At 36.0% G+C, this 19293-nt stretch overlaps 1 protein-coding gene across 3 annotated transcripts in view; it reads left to right on the plus strand.

Moving 5' to 3' along the window:
• Positions 1–291: 291 nt before the first annotated feature.
• The window catches only part of rell1 (RELT like 1), a 28535-nt gene continuing 9533 nt past the window's right edge, over positions 292–19293 (plus strand). The window contains exons 1-4 of one of the 3 annotated variants that reach the window (XM_088627860.1): positions 294–667; positions 4112–4309; positions 10294–10368; positions 15565–15619. In XM_088627860.1, coding sequence (XP_088483986.1) covers positions 523–667; positions 4112–4309; positions 10294–10368; positions 15565–15619 — 473 coding nt within the window. In that variant the 5' untranslated portion in view covers positions 294–522. Of the gene's footprint in view, positions 668–4111; positions 4310–10293; positions 10369–15564; positions 15620–19293 lie in introns of all 3 variants that reach the window. The other 2 variants (XM_088627850.1, XM_088627864.1) reach the window with 2 other exon arrangements.

A 19293-nucleotide genomic window follows, 5' to 3' on the forward strand; every position in this document is an offset into this window, starting at 1 on the left:
TTGATAACGGAGATTTTTTTAAATTGAGAAATATTGTTTTTAGAAGACTTCACATTTAAATACCCCCTCACCCTCTGATTTTTTTTCCCATTTCTACCATTAAGAAGAGTGGCTTAGAAAAAAAAAAATATTTTTTTTGAAGAAAGCGTACTCCATTCTTACGACGATAAACCTCACCCAAAACATCACCACTACGAATAACAGTAGTGGACTTCAACTTTATCAGGGCTCCCCGCCTCATACCATTGACGTAACTCTCCAGGAACCATAAGTACACACGGGAGTTATCCCATCGGTTCTGTTCTTAGGGGACGAAAATGTATCACCTCCCCCGTGACCCTGAATTGGAAGAAGCGGTTAGGAATAATACTAATAATTTATTCTTTATTTAAAACATTTTAGTTTTTAATCATTTAATTTAATAGAAAATAGGAATGGCTACAGCTTTAATAAGATCAGGGTATTCCGAAGTGCAGCATGAGCCGGTTAGAATGAGGAAATACTGCGAAACGTCACTTTTGCATGAATAATACGACTCGTTACGTCAAACAAAGGCCGCTGGTTTTACTCAGCCCCAGAAATCCGCCACAATCACAAGAAACTTGGGCAGTGTGTTTCATGGCTGACTTAACTACAACGGAAAGTTTGAGACAACTGCATGTTTCTGGTAAGTTTTTTTAAGGATATCGTGTTTGTTGAAAGTAGAGAACGCATTTAATTTTTACGTCACTCAGTATAGCCTAAACTTCATTGTTGGGAAGCCCTCCTTTAAGTATCTTCTGTCAAACGTAGTTTTCGCAGAGCTCTAGTCAGTTGAGCGATACGTAAATGTTTTCGGTCTGAGTGGTCCCTGAAAAAACAGGAAAACAAAAACGATATTTGTTCTTGGAACAGACTGCTGTCTTGTAACAAAAGTAAATACTTAACTTGAATGGACATAAAGACTCCGTAAACTGTGTCCGATCTGCAGCTACCTATAACTTATTTAAACTTTGTTACATCAACAATTCTTAAAACTATAACTTAAAAAGCGTTAGTTGAGTTCATGAGTTGAGGCTGGGCACTAAGTAAACTTAAGAAAAGGTGGACATGAGGTATAATGTTTTAACTTTGTGCTTCTTAGGTGGAATGTGTCGCTAAACAAGAGTGCACGAAAGTCGTTCTTTGTATTTTGTTTTAAATTTGTGTTCTTTTAATGATTCTAAGTTAAACGGTGTTTTACGCGTTGGTATTTGCGTGGTTAACGTTACCATAATCACTGATCTGATGTTTCTACCGTTTTCTGGCCAAGTGGTTCTGAAATTGAGAGATGAATCCTCATTTTTCACAGGATTTTTAAATCATAATTTAAATTGAACTGGACACTAACGTCTTATTTTGCATTTGACGCACTAATAATCCTTGTTATTTTTATTTAATCAGAGACCAGTTTATCAATAAGTATTAACAGTAATACCTAATGTGGAGAGGAAAGATAGTTTGGCTTTATGAGTTTGTATCTGGTGAGCATTAAACAAGGCAAAGCAAAACAGAATCGCACACTTAGGCTCAAGACTAATGCCCAGCACATTGCACTAAGTTTACAGCATGTGAGATGTGTATGTAAATGCCTTATGATATGGATGAGATGGAGCCTCCCCCATATTATTAATACATTTTTGGCCTAATAAAGTTAAATTTGAAATCCTTATTTTTGACTGAGGAAAAAAGGACATGGGGCTGATATTCATATGAACATAAGGTACAAGAGAAGGACATTTGTTTGGTCCTTGTAGCTCAGTTGGTTGCTGGTAGCTAAGTAATCTGATGATTTCATATGCCTGTTTCTTGAAAGAGTCCAGGTTGTTGTCTTCGACAACATGGTTGTTCCAACCTTCTATGTAAAATATGTGCCTGTAACCAGACTGTAAATTTTCCATTCATCATCTCTTGTTTTTGTTTCACTGCACGTTCTTCACATGTCAACTGGGTTTAAAATGTTTAAATTCTTTTAGCATAATAAACATTTAATTCTGGGAAGTATCTCTTCCCACAGCTGCTTCCAGATCAACACAGTACAGTATCTTTTTCTGGTAATGTGTTGATCAAAATTTCACACTGTATTCTACAGGAGGATTTACTAGCACAGTGTACAATTTTTGCATGACATCCCTTGATTCTAAATTCAAACCATTTACCTATATGGGAACAAGTGAAGGTTTATTCCATCCTGAAAAGAGTAACTGAAACCTTGTGTTTGGCTTCTTGGAGAAAAGTTTGCAGTCACGTGGTTGGAAAAGTTAGTTTGCCAGTTTAGATGGAGAGAGATTGGAGAGTCGGTGGTTAAGTGGTGAAAATGAACTGGGTTGCAGTTTATATGGGGTGTATCACAAATTGGTTATTAGCCTAGATGCCATCAGGTTTGGTTCTGGTACCCACCCTACAGATCCCCAATTGGTGGATTTTCCTTTGGATATTGACCTTTGACCTGTGGTTTTGGGATGAAACCAGCCTGGAAACTTAATGGAGCACATTTGTGCTATCATAAAATTTACACGATTGATACAGCTTTACAATATTCTGCTGCATTTAAAGAAAGGCCCCAGGTTGGGGTTTTTAATAACCTTTAATTACTGTAAGTGAAAGAGTAGGCTCTGTCACTACAACAGCAACTCAGCATTGGGCAAACAGAGCTTCTCTCACACTGTGATGTTGTTGCACCATCTTTTGTTGATTTACAGACAAATCCCTCCACCAGTGTTTTTTTCCTATTACTGTGCGGTCTTGGTCCAGCCTGAGGGTGGTGCTAAAACCATCACATAATCAGGTCCGTGTTCAAATCTGAGTCTGTGAGCCAAGTTTCTGTAAATGCCAGTAGACCAGCATCCCCTTTACTCATGGAGGTAGTTGACACTTGCATGTAGTTCATCAACTTTGTTCCTGAGAAATTGAACATTACTCAGGTTTATCAATGGAAGTGCAGTGAAGCTGCCGTTTTTTATTCCTGACATAGACTGGCTCTTAAGATGACATTCTGCATTTTAACCTCATAGTCATTGTTTCATTTCAAATCCAATTCTGGGATTAATATTGTTGCAAGGTTATGGACGTAATAGAATTCTTATTGTACTCTTACCAGAAGCAATTGAAGCTTAAGCAGCCATTAGTTTTTCATTAATTGAAAATCCACTTTTTAAATATGTGTGTTTTTTTACTATCTGTCCAGGGATAGGAAAAAAGAGAAATTCATAGCCTTTTCTGAATGCGGTAAAGTGATCTATGTAAAAAAAAAAGAAGAACTTTTGTATAAAATGTTTCCAATTGGTTTTTATTTCACATGTACTTTTCGCCTGTCAGCACCTGCCTTGTGGAATGTTTTACACATGATTAAACCAAGAACTTTGCTGATTGCTCATGAGTTGACTATAATGAAATTCAGTACATCTCTGGAAAGGAACTCACCTTGTTGAACTGGTATAACTCGCTTCCTTATTTGAAACAAAGCACATGTGTTGGTAGATTTGTGAAATCCCTACATAATACAGACTTATTTACTCTCAGTGACAATGATTACTGTGACCAATTTAAGATCTAAGATCAAGCTGTAGAGCACCACAGTGGCGCAATGGTTGGCATTGCTTCCTTGCAGTGCTGGTGCCCTGTCTTCCAGACTTGGTGTTCTATCAACGAGTACTGTATGTTCTCCTTGTGTTTATATGGGTTTCCTCCGGTTGCTATGGTTTTCTCCCACAGTCCAAAGACATACTGGCTGGTTTGATAGCTTTTGGGAAATCTGGCCCTGGTGTGAGTTTGAGCGTGTATGTCTGTCTGTGTGTGCCCTGCAATGGACTGATATTGCCTAGATAAAGTGACCCTGTATTGGTTAAAGTGGTTAGAAAATGGAGTCACAGATCTATGACTACTGGAGAGAATGTCTGGGTTTTATTTGTTAGAGAATTTAATATCAATTGAAGCTTTACAATAGCGTAGCCTGTTTTAACAATATGCCGAGAAATAGTGTTTTTGTAAATTAGAAAAGTAAATAAAAAAGATGCATTTCATTTTGGTAGAAAGGCTTTGTTATTGAAAAACTTACTATAGATTTTTTTTGATGGTTCTTCTTTTTTTCTAGCAAATTCAACGGATGGAATAAAGGAGGAAAATGCCCAAAACAACCCTGAATATGTTGCTTTTGTGTTGGTGCCGATCTTCTTCCTCCTGGGCCTGTTTGGGGTCCTGATCTGCCATGTTTTAAAACGTAAAGGATATCGTTGCACCACAGACTCTGAAGAAGAAACTGAAATTGAAAAAGATCCTGACACTATGGGAGGTGAGGCATTCTGATTTAAGTTGTAGATATTCTTGTTTTAAAAAGATTCTTACAATTAAAAAGTCAAAAGAGCTTAAAAATGATCTAAATTATCTTGGGATGAAACTGTAGGATGTATTAATTGTTAAATAATATCGGAGGAATATCTACAATTATAAAAGCCTTTTTGAGAATCTTTGATTAGGTCAGGAAATACTTTCCAATATGTTACAGTAGTTTTCAGTAAAACAGCTCATCTGAAAGCTGAAAATACTCCGCATCAATACATAGCTCGTAAAGTGCACTTCCTCCCACTGAAATCATATGGACTTCATGGTTCTCCTGTTCACATTTAATGGAATGAATAGCTTAGCTCTAGTTTTTAAGGATTCATTATATGAATACAATTCTGCTGTTAATTTGAGATTGGCAGGTTATGGCTGATTTATGTCTTCTTACTCCCAAGATCCACGGAAGGGGTGAACTCTTGTATACAACATCACAATGCTAAAGTATTATGTTCCCAGCAGAGCTTTTATTGTCAAATTTAGTTTTACTCTTGATTTCAACTATTCAATGTGGTGTGATTTTTTTAGCACATTTTGCTTCTATTCTGTATTATATGTATGCTAATTACAGTGCTTTGTTTGAGCAATCATAAAATAACATATGAGGTGTAATGAAAATAGAAAATACAGCAGGATAAACAATAATTAAAATAAATGATTAAAAGCCCCTACTTTTAATCATTTAATCATTTAATCATTACTGATGTAACTTGAGGCCTGTTAGTGCTGGCGCATGATTTCTTTATTCTCTGGCACAGCTCTGATGAAAGAATAATAAATGAGAGGCAAACTAGGACAGTTTTTTTATTAACAATAACGCATACTAAAGGAAACAACATAAAACAGAATGCTCTTTATAGAACATTGTATTTCAGTCTTATTTTCTTAAGACCCAGACTGCTAACCAATCTGAAATCCTATATAACGCCTAAAGATTCCAACAGGAGATATGCCCTGGTTCCTAAATTAACAGAGTACAACTCAGTGCTAAATTTCCCTTTCTAAAATCTGAATGTTTCAAAGTGAATGAGAATCTATTTCCCTGTTCTAAAAATGCATAACGAACTAGGAGAGAATTTTTCGATTTTGATTTCCTTATCCGTTTTTGGTTCCCACAGATAAGGAAATCAGAATTTCCCCAAATAAATAAGGTTCATATTACTAAGATATAATATGGTCTCCAAGACAGTGCCAAGTAAAAGAAACTTATTCTGATCAGTTGTTCTTTCTTATGTTCAGTTTCTGCCTCTCCTCTCTGTTTCGTCTATATTATTATTATTAACCCAGGATATTCCCTTTGATCATTTGTGTTCACCTGCCTGCATAGAGGCAGTACTGTGCTTTGTTTGCGATGTATAAATATTATGCTTCTAAGTAATTTATGAAGTAATTAAATAATATTTATACATATTAAAAATAGACTCTCCATTAAGATGTGTTGTTCATGTGTAATACAAATAGCCCCATGGTTGTGTAACATTCCTTCTCAATTAGTAAGAGCTCACCTACAGAGGGGGCATTTTGTTGCAACCATTTCATTCACTAAATTATTTCTAAATCAGATTTCAGTGACACCAGTAATAAATATTTTCTGCATAATACATTGTGAGTCATTATGTTTTTCTAGACAAGAGTAAAGCAATCTAAGCAAAGATGATAATAAATACAAGGAGATGTACACTTCCCTGTTTCTTTAAATGTTATCTTCCAGGAAAAGCTTTCTTATGGAAAAAAAAACAACTTAGTTTAAAATATCTCCACAAGAGATTCCTCTTGGCATATTGTAACATCTTTTCACATCTTGTTTCTTACTTTCTTCATATTCTATAATGTTTTTTCTATATTGTTCACTGTCTTGATTCAAATTGTTAATTTCATGCTAACTATAGCTGAAAAAAAACAGATCTCTCTTCTGAAGGTATTTTTCACAGCAGAAATGAAATGTGTGCTGTGATTAGATTTTGTAGAACCAATATGTTTCACTGTTATATATTCTTAGTTTGAAAAAACCTTTTTTGAAGCTGCTTTAATAAGTACAGCTGTTTATATTCATGCAAGAACTAATGTTCTTTTCCTTTGCACTTCCTTTCATTGTTTAATAATGTTCTAAGAACAAAAGTAAATTATGTGGAACCCCTACAAAATTGTATACACCAAAAAGAGAATACAGGAAACATTTTAATGTGGTCCAAACCTTTAGAAAATACTCCATAAAGGCAAATATAAATATTTGTTATCGTATTTTAAGTGGTATTATACAATTTACGGGAAAATAACCCACTGAGCCACCAATTTTGGCACACTGATCTGTAAATGATTTTCCACTTCACCAGATGTAGTTAAAGGAGTATGTCAACACTTCTAAAATAACCACAACAAATTGACTGAGTTAAAGATGTTGATGCAGGAAATGATTATGAAGAAGGTGGAATATTGTTGTGTACCTTTTATGCTATTTTTATGTATAACTCCCTGCTTTACATGTATAATATTTTCATTATTTATTATTAAATTAATATTGTTATTGATGTTTAGAAGTGTTAGTATACTTGGGTTATTTTTAGTTTTAGATACCAAAGTTTCCCTTTAGTTACACAATTCCATATTAATATTCCCTGTTAAGCTGATTTAAAGAATATCAGTAGTGAAACACATTATTATTAACACCACAAGTGCCACCTATTGATCTTCTTTGGCCTGTATAAAGTTTAGTGTCCTGAATGATATTTCAGTATGCTGCTGCATACTGAAATACATCCAACACACAATCTGAATGGTTCCATCTGTTTATTTATCTTGAACTTCAGTGCATTTATCGTGCACTTTTTCATTTCAAATTGTGGGTAATCCTTAAAGCAAACATTTGTGAGAAGCACTCAAGTTATTTTATTACTTTTATTTTTTCTGTGAATATTGTGTTTTATAGTTTAAGTATGAAAATGTTCAGTTTTTATAAATTATTTAAAATGTATTTCTAATTTATTTGCTGTATATATTTACAAATAGGGGGGTATGGAAATGGAGAACATCAGGAACTGACAAAGTCAATTAATCAATAAGTAAAATAAATAATCATAACACCCAACTTCTAAAGATTTTGCCAAGAATATACGTGAGTGGTTGGTGTAGTTAAACACACACAAATTCTTGGTTCTTTGGCACAGTAATAATAAAGGTGCATTTAGTTAAATATTATTTAACAGTGACAACACACACACTTAACAACACACAGCTTATACAACACATAAGTTACCATATGTAAAATATTAGAATTAAGGTGCCCCAGAGGCCTCTTATATATTTAGTCAACAAAAGCCAAGAATAAGAGAAGTTGCGTTCTAAACTGTATAGAATACAACCTGCAGAAAAATCTCTCTATGCAAACTCAGATGCCACCAAATGGTAACCTTCCTATCTAAAAAACTCCATATTTTAAAAATGCACCCACTAATCAGGTGAGGTCATTTTTAACTGGGAGATTCTTTACATGGGAAATTAAGAGTTCCCTAAAAATTTGCAGAATAGCAAGTCCTCTTAACAAGGTCCAAATACTTAGCTTCAATCTGGTCTTCCCAGGTGATCTAGAACAAGGAACTCTCTCCTCCGATATTGTTCTTGTCATCTTGTCTGTTGTCTTTTTTTCCCCTCTGTTTCACCATTCTCTTATTTGGTGTCTTTCTGGACTGTTGATTGACATTTAATTATTTACCCAGAACTTCATTAACTACGGTAAACTTTACGATTGCTTTGATCAGTGAATCTGAAAGCCCTATATCTCAACCAAACATCCCTTTGCTTTGAAGCTGGAAATGTTGGCACAAGCCAGGTGTTACCTGTTGTATCTAAATTCTTACATTCTAGACCTCCGTTCTCGATTCTTAGAATAAAGTAAAGTCCTGACACTCAGTCACACTGGCCGTTACATGGTTTCCAAGCCGAGTCTGAAAAAAAGAGTCCAGGAGGGGCACGGAGGAGCCCTGTGCTGCCTGTTTTACCTGGAGGAACTACGGTTGTTCATTGGTTGAAAGTTCCGTGGTCATTCGAGACCCACGTGGGGTTACGCTGCCCTACCAGTTCCTGATTGGCTGATTGAGATGGAAGATGAGTAACCATGCTCTCTGACATTAGGGTTGTAAACAACCTAGGATGAGACTCTCCCTTGGAATCTCCCAGACAGTAAAGCACCAGAGATGACCATTTATTAGGGTAGCTGGAGAATTTCAGCCTTGGGAGTTGTTCCTCATCAGGAAGCTCAATCATCTAGAAAAACACCTTAAATGTGAACCAAATGGAATGGCCTCTCTGTATCCAGCACCACTGAGATGAAGGACAGAGGGACTGGCAAGGGAGCAGCAAACTTAATTCCTGTATTTTTAATAAGCTTTGCTACTACAATATGATAACATAGATATTGAATTAGTGGAGAATGGATGGTAACAGTTAAAACAGATCTCACCTGAAATGCAGAACAAGTTTATGAAAGCTTATTAGCGCCAGGAGAACAAATTGAATTTGAAACGCATAGTATTGCATTTAAACAAAAAAACGTTTTGCATTTTTACGAGATAGTATGTTCATTTGTGAACAATATTGCCTAATATGCAATAACATTGACCCATCCAAGGTAGCAATGACTTTAACAACAGAAGAATATCATAACATTCCTCTTTTGGGGGAAAAATAAAATCTAAAGGAGCGTGTGTCAGTTAGCATTCTTGGGTTATATGTGTGTAGTTTAGAATACAGCCAATATTAATAGATACATGGGCGCAATGTTATCCTACCAATTGTACAGTACATAATTTGACTTGCTTAACCTTCTTAGGGTTCTTTAAACAAACAGCAATACTAATAGTTACATAGTTACAGACAGAACATATGGTATGTTGTATTTCAGTTTTCATAATGCCTTCATACATTTCTTCATACAAGGTTAATTTTCTGGTTAATCACAGGTGATTGATAGATGGTAGCACAGGGAAATGTGTTTGGCCAGCAGCCATATCACTCTAAGCAGGTGTGAGCCTGGTCAGTACCTGGATGGGAGACCTGGGAAAATCTAAGGTTGCTGCTGGAAGAGGTGTTAGTGGGGCCAGCAGGGGGCGCTCATCCTGCGGTCCATGTGGGTCCTAATGCCCCAGTATAGTGACGAGGACACTATACTGTAAACAGGTGCCGTCCTTCGGATGAGACGTAAAACCAAGGTCCTGACTCTCTGTGGTCATTAAAAATCCCATGGCGTTTCTCGAAAAGTGTAGGGTTGTAACCCCAGCGTCCTGGCCAAATTTCCCATTGGCCCTTACCAATCATGGCCTCCTAATAATCCCCATTTATGAATTGGCTTCATTACTCTGCTCTCCTCCCCACTAATAGCTGATGTGTGTTGAGCGTTCTGGCGCACTATGGCTGCTGTCGCATCATCATAGATGCTGCACATTGGTGGTGGTGGAGGGGAGTCCCCATTACCTGTAAAGCGCTTTTAGTGGAGTGTCCAGAAAAACGCTATATAAGTGTAAGCAATTATTATTATTATTATTTGTTTGAAATGTGAATAGGGTAGTAGCAAATGGAGAGTGCAGATAATGGATGAATGCTAAAAGTGGGGCGATATATTTATTGAAATTCCGCAGGGATATGCATTGGAACCGAAGATATTCAAAGTTTTTATCAATGATGTAGATTCTGATATAATTAGTAAACTAGATAGGTTTTCCAATATGCCGATATAATCATGGCATATTAACAAATACTTTAGAAGGAGAATTGGAAAGTTTTGTACAAGCTTTAAGGAATATTAGATTAATTGATTATGTACTAATTATACAGCAATGCATTATTTTAAAAGTAAACCCAAAATTCTATGTGAATTATTTAGTGTTCATTCAGAATTTTAATTGAAATTTTTACGTTTTGACACTTCATCAATATTTTTTACAGATATGAATGATACCTTCAGTGAATGCAATGTTGATACAGTTGGACAAATTGTAGACTACATTATGAAGAATGAAGGTAGGTAAAATACTTTTTCTAGCATTTATACAGATGCAGCAATTCAAAATGCACGGTACAACCCTGTACTGTGCGAAATTACCCACAGTTCACAGCAATGTACTGCAGTATGTGGTTTGGCTGGCCAAAATGACTGAGAGGGGCACTCGTGGTGCATTGGTTGTTAGTGAAACAATTTAATCATTTAATCTCTTTACTGTGCTTGTTTTAATCCTCTAAATATTGAATATTTATATGGAATTTTACAACTAAAGGGTTATTTTAGTAGCTGAGCATAAAAAGGTAATAAACTATTAATTTAGGAACATAAAAATATTATGTAAACTGTATATGGTTAGTATTGGTAGTTTAAATAAAAAATACACACCGGTATTCCGCTTTCTTCCCTAAAAATTTTAAGCATCAAAGTCTTTCATTCGGTTACATACTGTGGTTATTTTGGAAAGTTTTTGCATTCTCCTTCTGACTATATTAAGTTTACTTACTTTGTAAAAAGTTATAATGTTTTAACCTTTTCTGTGAATACTTACGCTCGTTATTGCAGTAAAAAAACACATACTTTTTAGAATTTGATTAATAGGGAATATAATATGGAATCGTGTATCTAAATAAATTGATAACGATATAATTATATTCATACACATATGTCCTGTGATGGACTGGCACTATGTCCAGGGTATATTCTGCCTTGCGTCCATTGCTTGCTGGGATAGGATCCAAATCCTCTATACTGGATAAAGAGATTAGAAAATGGATGGAAGTAAAGGCACCGTGTTGATGGAACTATACACAGCGTTAGAAACCCACTGTGAGATGGCAGCATCACACTGAGGATAAATTATTTTATAGTGCTGGCTTAAGGAAACAGCCTTTCCACCTCTCTTGCACATCAGTATCCATGCCTAGTTATTTATTAAAACAAATTGCCTCTAAATTAAAACATCTTAAGATGCTGGCTCTGAAGATCAGCATGTTTGCCTATTCCTTCAGTTCATGTGCATCCAACACACAGTTCAATGCTAGCAACTACACAAAATCTAAAATACAATCCTCATTTCAGTATCTATGTAAACATACAGTCTGTAAACTTCATCATCTTCCTCTGCAGTCTATACATCTACTGTCATTTTGTCAAAAGTATGCCTAACCCTATTAGGAAGTGATCTTGTTATCAGTGTATTCCTCAGCTTTCCCCAAATTATCTTTTTCCTATCTAGATCTCTAGTCTTTCATCCTGCAATAACTCATCCAACACTTAAATCCCCAAAAACTGCTTGTGTTAATTTGTTTAAATCACAAATATCATACTGTATTGTAAATACCGGCCATGTAGTACTCTGCATTGTGGAATAATAGTTTCTTTTAAATGGAACTAGAGACTTTCAAGACTCTCTTAAAATTTTACCCTCTTAACAAATTACTTATCTCTTAACAAATGTACTGAGTCTTACCTATGTTTTTATTTAATACTGTTCTTTCTGCAACTTTCCTTCTGTTGTATTCACTTCCAAACCTTGTCTTCTTTAAATCTTTTCTTTCTAGTCCCCTCAATTTGTCACTTGTCCCTGAAATTCTCTTAAAAAGAACAATGAGTACTCTTCTTCCTGTTCTAACTTGTTTGCTCTTCATTTTACTAGGCCTCTTGTCACATATCACTCTTTTAGCTTTCTTTGTTTACCTACATCTTGGAAAAAGCTTAATTTTATGATTTTTCACTTGTTCCCACCAGAACGCATGTTAAACAAAAATACTTTAGAGTCTGCCCCTCTGCATATTTTTCTTATAGTTGGTGATCCAGGTTGTATATGGATGGAAAGTATGTATATGGATAAAAAATGAAAACAGGCCAGGGAAAGATCCAGTAATCATGGCCGGGAAAACAGTGAGGTCAGAAATTCAAAGCAAGGCACAGAACACAAAACAAAGCTAAGGATACAGAGTACAAAGCCTGGGAGACTGAGTGTTTAGAACTCTAGAACAGAGCCCAGAACCGAGTCCGAACAGTTCCTAAGTACACCTCTGAATTACCGCGACAATCTGGATCTCCTGTTAGTTGGCATCCGTGGCAACTGGCACTCAGAGACTGGTGGGTGTAGAAGAGGCCGGCTGCCACCTCAATGCTATCATGTCCCGCAGAGCCCTGGGGGCCAGCATGTCAGCAGTAACCTCTTCCAGTCTTATACTACAGTACATAGTCCATTTTCTTTCCCATTTGCTTTTGACAAAATATATGCTGGCCATTAACCGTCTTAAAATGCACATTCTATTCTTTACCTGAAAAAACAACTTATTTTTGTTGTTTCAGCTGATTTTATAAAAGCAATCTAATATTACTTTGCTAATGCATAGGTAAATTTCCATTCCAAGCACAATCAACTCCTACTCTGAACCACCTACCCCTCCATCGCAGCCATCATGGACTCCTTTTCTGCCATGCTAGCCATAATTATAGTATCTGTCAAGCATTTTAATGTATGATCCTAAGGGTGCTGGAATATTATTTGCTTAGTTAATGCATGAACTACACATGTATGAAAGCTTTTGCTTTCAGTATACAGGCGGTCACCATTCAGTGTCTCCCTGTTCAATGTTGTTTTACACGGACATTGCTGATCAATTGAAGTATTTGATGTTAAAAATCCACCAACTAACATTGTTCACCGAGTTACTTGTTATTTCTTGGAATTATGTTTGAATTTTACGCCATGCGCCACTATCGGAACTATGACATGACCACTCAGAGCATCCCCAGTAACACTTCAGGGTCCCCCTTTCATGTATTCAAGCTTTTTATTCCTGTTACCTAAAATACATTTGCCATCATTAAAATCATGTGTGGAAAGAGAACTTCAAGTGATTAGTGATTTATGCTTAAAAAATGGTTAATCTTAATAATTAATAAAATGGTTAATGGTTAATTAATCTTGGTATTCATACAAAATTAGATGTGACAAAGCTAAATAGAAAACTGTGAACATTAAGTCATAGTACTGATAGTTATAAAAAAACAATTTCCTTTCTTATGATTTAGTTTTGGTGGCATAGTGGTGCAGTGGGTTAGCATTGCTGCCTTGCAGAACTGGGTTCCTTGGGTCAATTCTGGACCTGGGGTGTTACCTGTGTGAAGTTTGTATGGCCTTCCTGTGTATGTGTGGGTTCCTCTGGGTGCTCCAGTTTCCTTCTACAGTCCAAACATATACTGGTAAGTTAATTGCTTTCTGGGAATATTGTTCCCGGCGTGGGTGTGTGCGCCCTACAATGGACTGGTGTTCTTCCAGGGTGTATCCCACTCTTTGGCTGTTGCTTTCTGTGTTCAGGCTCTGCTGCAACCTCGTATTGAATAAAATAGTTGACAAAAATGGATAATGAACTTTGTAAGCTTAATATTGACATTTCAATGATAATTTGTACATAATTCTTTAAAAAGATATTAATTACGTTTTATGTAATCTCTATACTGTTTAAGGGATGACAAAACAATTTTGTATTTATATTTTTAAGACATTTTCATGAAACATCTAATGGTTTCAAATGGATTAACTTTACTGTGCATACAGTAATTGAAACACTGCATTACTGTCTGTTCCATTATACATTATGGGAAAATCATCCCATTTAGGGTGCCATCTGCATGATTCTATCATGGTTCCTATCCTCCTTTAATTACATTATTTCCTACTGAGAAAATTTCCCAATTAGTGTTTAATTTTGCATCTCAATTTTGTGGTCCCTCACCCTGCCTCTAAATGGGGACACCTTGTAATTGGCATCCCTCATTTACCAAGGTGTTTACATTTTTTGTCCACTAGCTGTATTTTACTAAATAGAAATATGTAAGAGAGGAAGAGAAATTTACTCAGCTATATGTACTGTACATTTTTAATTCTTAATTTCAGAACATGATAGATATTTTAACAAAGATCAAATTAAAGGAATATGTTTCTATCTCTTTGGACATGTGTAACATGAACTTTCCTGTGAGTGTGAGTGCTTTCCATTACCTATGAATGTGCCATGTAAATTGTCTTTTACATCCTGATGCTATTACTTCATATTTGTTCATAAGTGCAGAAAAACATCTGACATTCTTCCTATTGCTTTAGCAATTAAGATGGTATTGGTGAATTGGAAGTAAAATGGATTAATGAGTCACTTTCAAGAATCCAGAGATTATTGGTTACAGAACTGTGTTCAGCTCTGTGTCCTGTTTTGTTTTGTGTCTGACACTGAAAGGGTGTAGTAAGAGCCAAGAAACAGGGTTTTGAAGAAGGATTGGAAGAAATATATGATATGACAGTGAAAAGAAATTTAGTGTAGGTTAAGAAAATACATTTTGCAGTTTTTATGGGACATTCTGGTTGAAGATTTTTACTTGATATACAAAATAAAATTAGAAATACAAGACACTTAAATCTTAATCAAATCAAATAATTAACTCACCCACCAGTTACACTCAATACACTAAGTGCTCAAAGCTTTTTTTGAGTCACTTTACAAGTTGAGCACAGTTTCATGTAGCTTTATTTTCATACTTGGTGACGAAGTACCATAGGGTCTCTCAAAAAGCAGAGGTGATTTATTTAACATTTTCAAAGTCTCAGCAATTGCACCTCTTCAGTTTTCTCAGTGTCAGTTTTGTTTACCCTTTTACCATCAATATCAAGATTGCTGTGAAAAATATTTGTATATTTAAATTTAGTTTTAAAATTAAACTTTGTGAAAAGTGGATAAATGTTTAAAATGTTGTGCAGGCAGATGTATATACATCATGAACCTTTTAGTATTGGTAAAATTATTTACATTTTTCTTTTTAGTAATATATTATTTTGATTAATGATAATCTGATACATTATTAACTGTAATTCCTCTTGCAGCTTGCAGCTGGAAAGAGGGAAATTTAGGTGCTGCATCATAGTTGTTTAGTGATATGTACTGCAACAAAGAGATGTACAAATTTATGCACTAAATTTTGAAAATACATAAAATACATGCATTCATTTGTTTTTATGCTAGTTTAGAACTAATTTTTTTTATAACCCATTTATTTTTTTTACTTTATTTTCTTTTGTTCCTCAGTCCAGAAAAAGGAACCTAGCTATGACATGTAGTTCTGTTTTATTTGGTAGTGGTAAAATTCATTTTTCTTCTTTTTCTGTACCTGATTATTTAAACGTGCTCATTTTACTTTCTTCATAGCGAACTCAGAGGCATTAAATGCTATGTTCGACGATAACAGCATTGATCCTGAAAGGTAAGAGTTTCTGTATTCACTTAGCTGCATCTCTTTCTGTATTCACTTAGCTGTAGCTTGAACTTAAGATCGAGACTTCAGGGAAAGATACAAAGAATGAAAGCTTTTGTAGAAATGAACTCTGTTATCATAAAACTTTTAAAAGTTATACTGTTAGACTTTCACACACACTTACAGTATATTTTCAGTAGTTTAAACCAGATTATGATGCATTATTTATAAATCAGTGATCTGATGATGCTTTATAGCTCATATCACCAATAATATACTTTTGTAAGAGTATGTTAATTATTTTTAGCTTTTTTACATATTATAGTTTAACAAGATCCAAATGGATGATGGGAAATACTGTAAATCACTTCTAAATTAAAAACAAAGTGTTCCTAATCACCTGGACTAGAAATGTCCTTTTCAAATGCAATAATGCTTTTTGACTTGGATCTGAATGAAAAGAAGCAGTAGGAAATGTGAAGACTTTTTGGTGATAATATTTGTCCACAAGGTGGTAGTATTTTCATTCTCTTCTCACTTGCAAATTAATTTCCTGGAGAGTTAAGTATATAAATAAGTATAGAATAGGGTGCTGTTGATATTTCTCCTAGTTTGACGGAAGTATTTAAGAATATGTAATTATGCAATATAGCAATATAGAAATTTAGAAGTGTGTTTTGTGATGTAGCCTCATCCAAGTCTAAAGTTATTGCTGTCCACTAACTGCACTTTTCAATATGAAAGTTACTTGATAACTGTACTATTACAAAAAGTTTTGTAACTTTTGGGAAACCACTGAACGTAGCCCAGTCATGTATTCTTTATGTTAGGTTTTCTGAGTAGTAGCACTCTGAAGACTCTGATGTCTACACCTGACATGAACAGTAATAGCATAAAATTATGTTCTTGTATAACTGCTTATGGGCAGTTAAAAAGTTGTTACAATATTTCTATGTTTTATTTTTAATAACAAGTATGATTTTATTGTATTGAATATTCTTCTAGACTTCAGTGCTGCTTTTTGACATTGTTAACCATGATATCTTACTTTTTGTCTTGAGATTGTATTTGGAGTGTCCTATACTGCTCTTAAATAGTTCAAGTCTTACTTTACTGATTGCTGTCACTTTGTTTCTCTTGGTGGTTTGTAGCTCTGAAATTGGTCTTGTTACATCTGGTGTTCCACAGGACTGGATATTGGGCACCCCTCAGTATTTACATGTTCCCACTTGGTCAGCTATGAAGATCACATGGTCTAAATGATCATTTATATGCTGATGATACTCAAATCTATGTCCATTCCAAACCTGACACTGATGTAGCTGTCTCTGCTCTCTCTAATTGTATTTCTGACATAAAAACATGGATTACTCAAAATGTCCTTCATCTAGGCTGCACCAGGACTGAAGTCATGCTTATTGGCACACCCACCAATTATCTAAAGCCAATGCAGTAAACCTATATGTGGACTGTACTGTACTTGAGCTTCAGTCTACATGTAAGAGCTTGGTGTTATATTTGATCCAGCCTTGACATTTGAACCACATGTGAAACATATTGTCAAATCACCTTTCTTCAACCTCAGAAATAATACCAATGTTGCCGCTAACTGTTGCTGAGAAGCTGGTCCACACTTTCTGTTTTGACTACTGCAAAGCTCTACTTGTTGGTGGATCTAAATCCACTTTGAACAAACTACAGTTTGTCCAGAATTAGTCAGCCAGAATCATGACCAGATCTTGTGAAAGTGATCAGATAAGTCCTATCCTGGTGCCCTTAAACTGGCTTCCTATCAGGTTTTGTGTCGACTTCAAAATCCTCGTTGCTACCTATAAGGCCCTGCATGGCTTAGACCCTCAGTATCTACCTGACCTATTACCATCTTACTCCCATCTTGCAGCCTTAATTCCCCAAATTGTGGTCTCCTATCTGTCTCTCTATCCTGTCTACACTCTATAGGTGACAGGGCGTTCTCCTGCTATGCCCCAAAGCTATGCCCTCTATCTCAAAGGATATCACAGAGTCACCTTCTCTGAGGTGTTTCAAATCAAGACTCAAAACCTTCATTTTTAGAAGGGCTTTTACTTAACTGTGTGCCCCTTTGCTCTTACATTCTTTACCCCCTTCTACAACCTCATTTGTCCAATTTAATTCAATTTATTTTTACATAGTGCCTTTCACAACAAGGTTGCCACAAGGCACTTAACAAAGCTTTGTGAAAATACATGACGTTACAATACAGATAGAGAAAAAGTCAGAAGACAACGGAGGAGAGGAACCAAAAACTGCCAAAAAAAAACAAAAAAGAGAAAAAAACCTCTAGGGGTCCAAAGTCACCTGGCTGCCCAACCTCTCTGGGCATGCTAACATTATACAATTTTAAAAAAGTACTAAGTGTGGAGTATTAAGCCTCCATCATGTCTTCTGTGTGTTAGTACTCCATGCAGATCTCTGTAGTCCCATAAATGTCCTTCTTCCATGGCAATGATGCAGCATACAACTCAGATCATCCGGTCATGTGGGGAGGAGAATACGATAGTTTGGTCAGAACAGATGTATCTAACTGGAAGGCCAACACGGAGACACACAGATGACGCCTAGGTTATGTACCGAATCTTTCAGGCATAATTTTAAACCCTCAGAGTTGAGTGCTAAGATTATAGCAGTCCTTTCCACACTGTTGCCCCCAAACAACAGAACCTCAGTTTTATCAGAGTTGAGTGACAAAAAGCTTTCACACATCCAAGACTTTACTTCATTAATGCAATTAGCAAAAGTGACAATTGATGAGTTGTTGTTAGGTGTAAATGAAATGTATATTTGAGTGTCATCAGCATAGGAATGAAAGTTAATATTATGCATTCATATTATCCTACCTAGTGGCAACATGTACATTGAAAACAATACTGGTCCCAGCACTGATCTCTGTGGTACCCCATATTTGACTGGTGAGAGTGACAAAGTAGTACAATGCAAAGGAACAGGTAATAGGTTTATTCCATGCTGAAAAGAGAAGAAAGAAAACACAACATTTCGGCCATGGAGCCTTCTTCAGGTGTGAGAAAGACAGGGCAGTAAGCAAAGGTAATGTAGCGTAGGAGAACAAAAGCTGGTAGAGAGGAGTGGCGGGAGGGGACAGACAGAGTGGCTAATCAGGTAGTGTGAAGTCAGGATAGGTGAAGAGAGGTGTGAAATGAAACCAACAATAAATAGAGGGAATTTAGAAGAAAATGAGTCTGTCATTGAGAGAAGGGGAAAGGTGTGATCCTAGCTGCTGGTTAATTTTAGTTTCTGTAGTCTTTCTGATGTGGGAGTTAGGAAAACCATTTTTGAGAACACAGACGGAGAGATTAGTGTGACCATGGCCATGAGAGGTGAAATGAGAAACAGTAGGCTTGGAGAAATCTTTTATCTTCACAGCGCTAACATGTGCTCTGAAGCGGTCTCTGAGTCTCCTTCCTGTTTCCCCAATGTAGATGGCTGGGCATTTACTGCAAGAGAGTCAGAAAGGTCAGAAAAGAGGGCCCAAATGGAGGGATCATTCTGAAGGATGGAAAAGTTGTCGTTAATAGCCCTGAGGATAGAGTGTTGGGGTGGTAGGGAAGCACGAAAGGAATGTGGTTGTTACGGCGGGAGTTCCTGCTTGAGTTGATGGTCCGGGGGGTGTTTTTGGCTCGGGCAAG

Source organism: Lepisosteus platostomus, chromosome 1 (genome assembly GCF_059453375.1).
Source record: "Lepisosteus platostomus isolate fLepPlt1 chromosome 1, fLepPlt1.hap1, whole genome shotgun sequence".
NCBI lineage: Eukaryota > Metazoa > Chordata > Actinopteri > Semionotiformes > Lepisosteidae > Lepisosteus > Lepisosteus platostomus.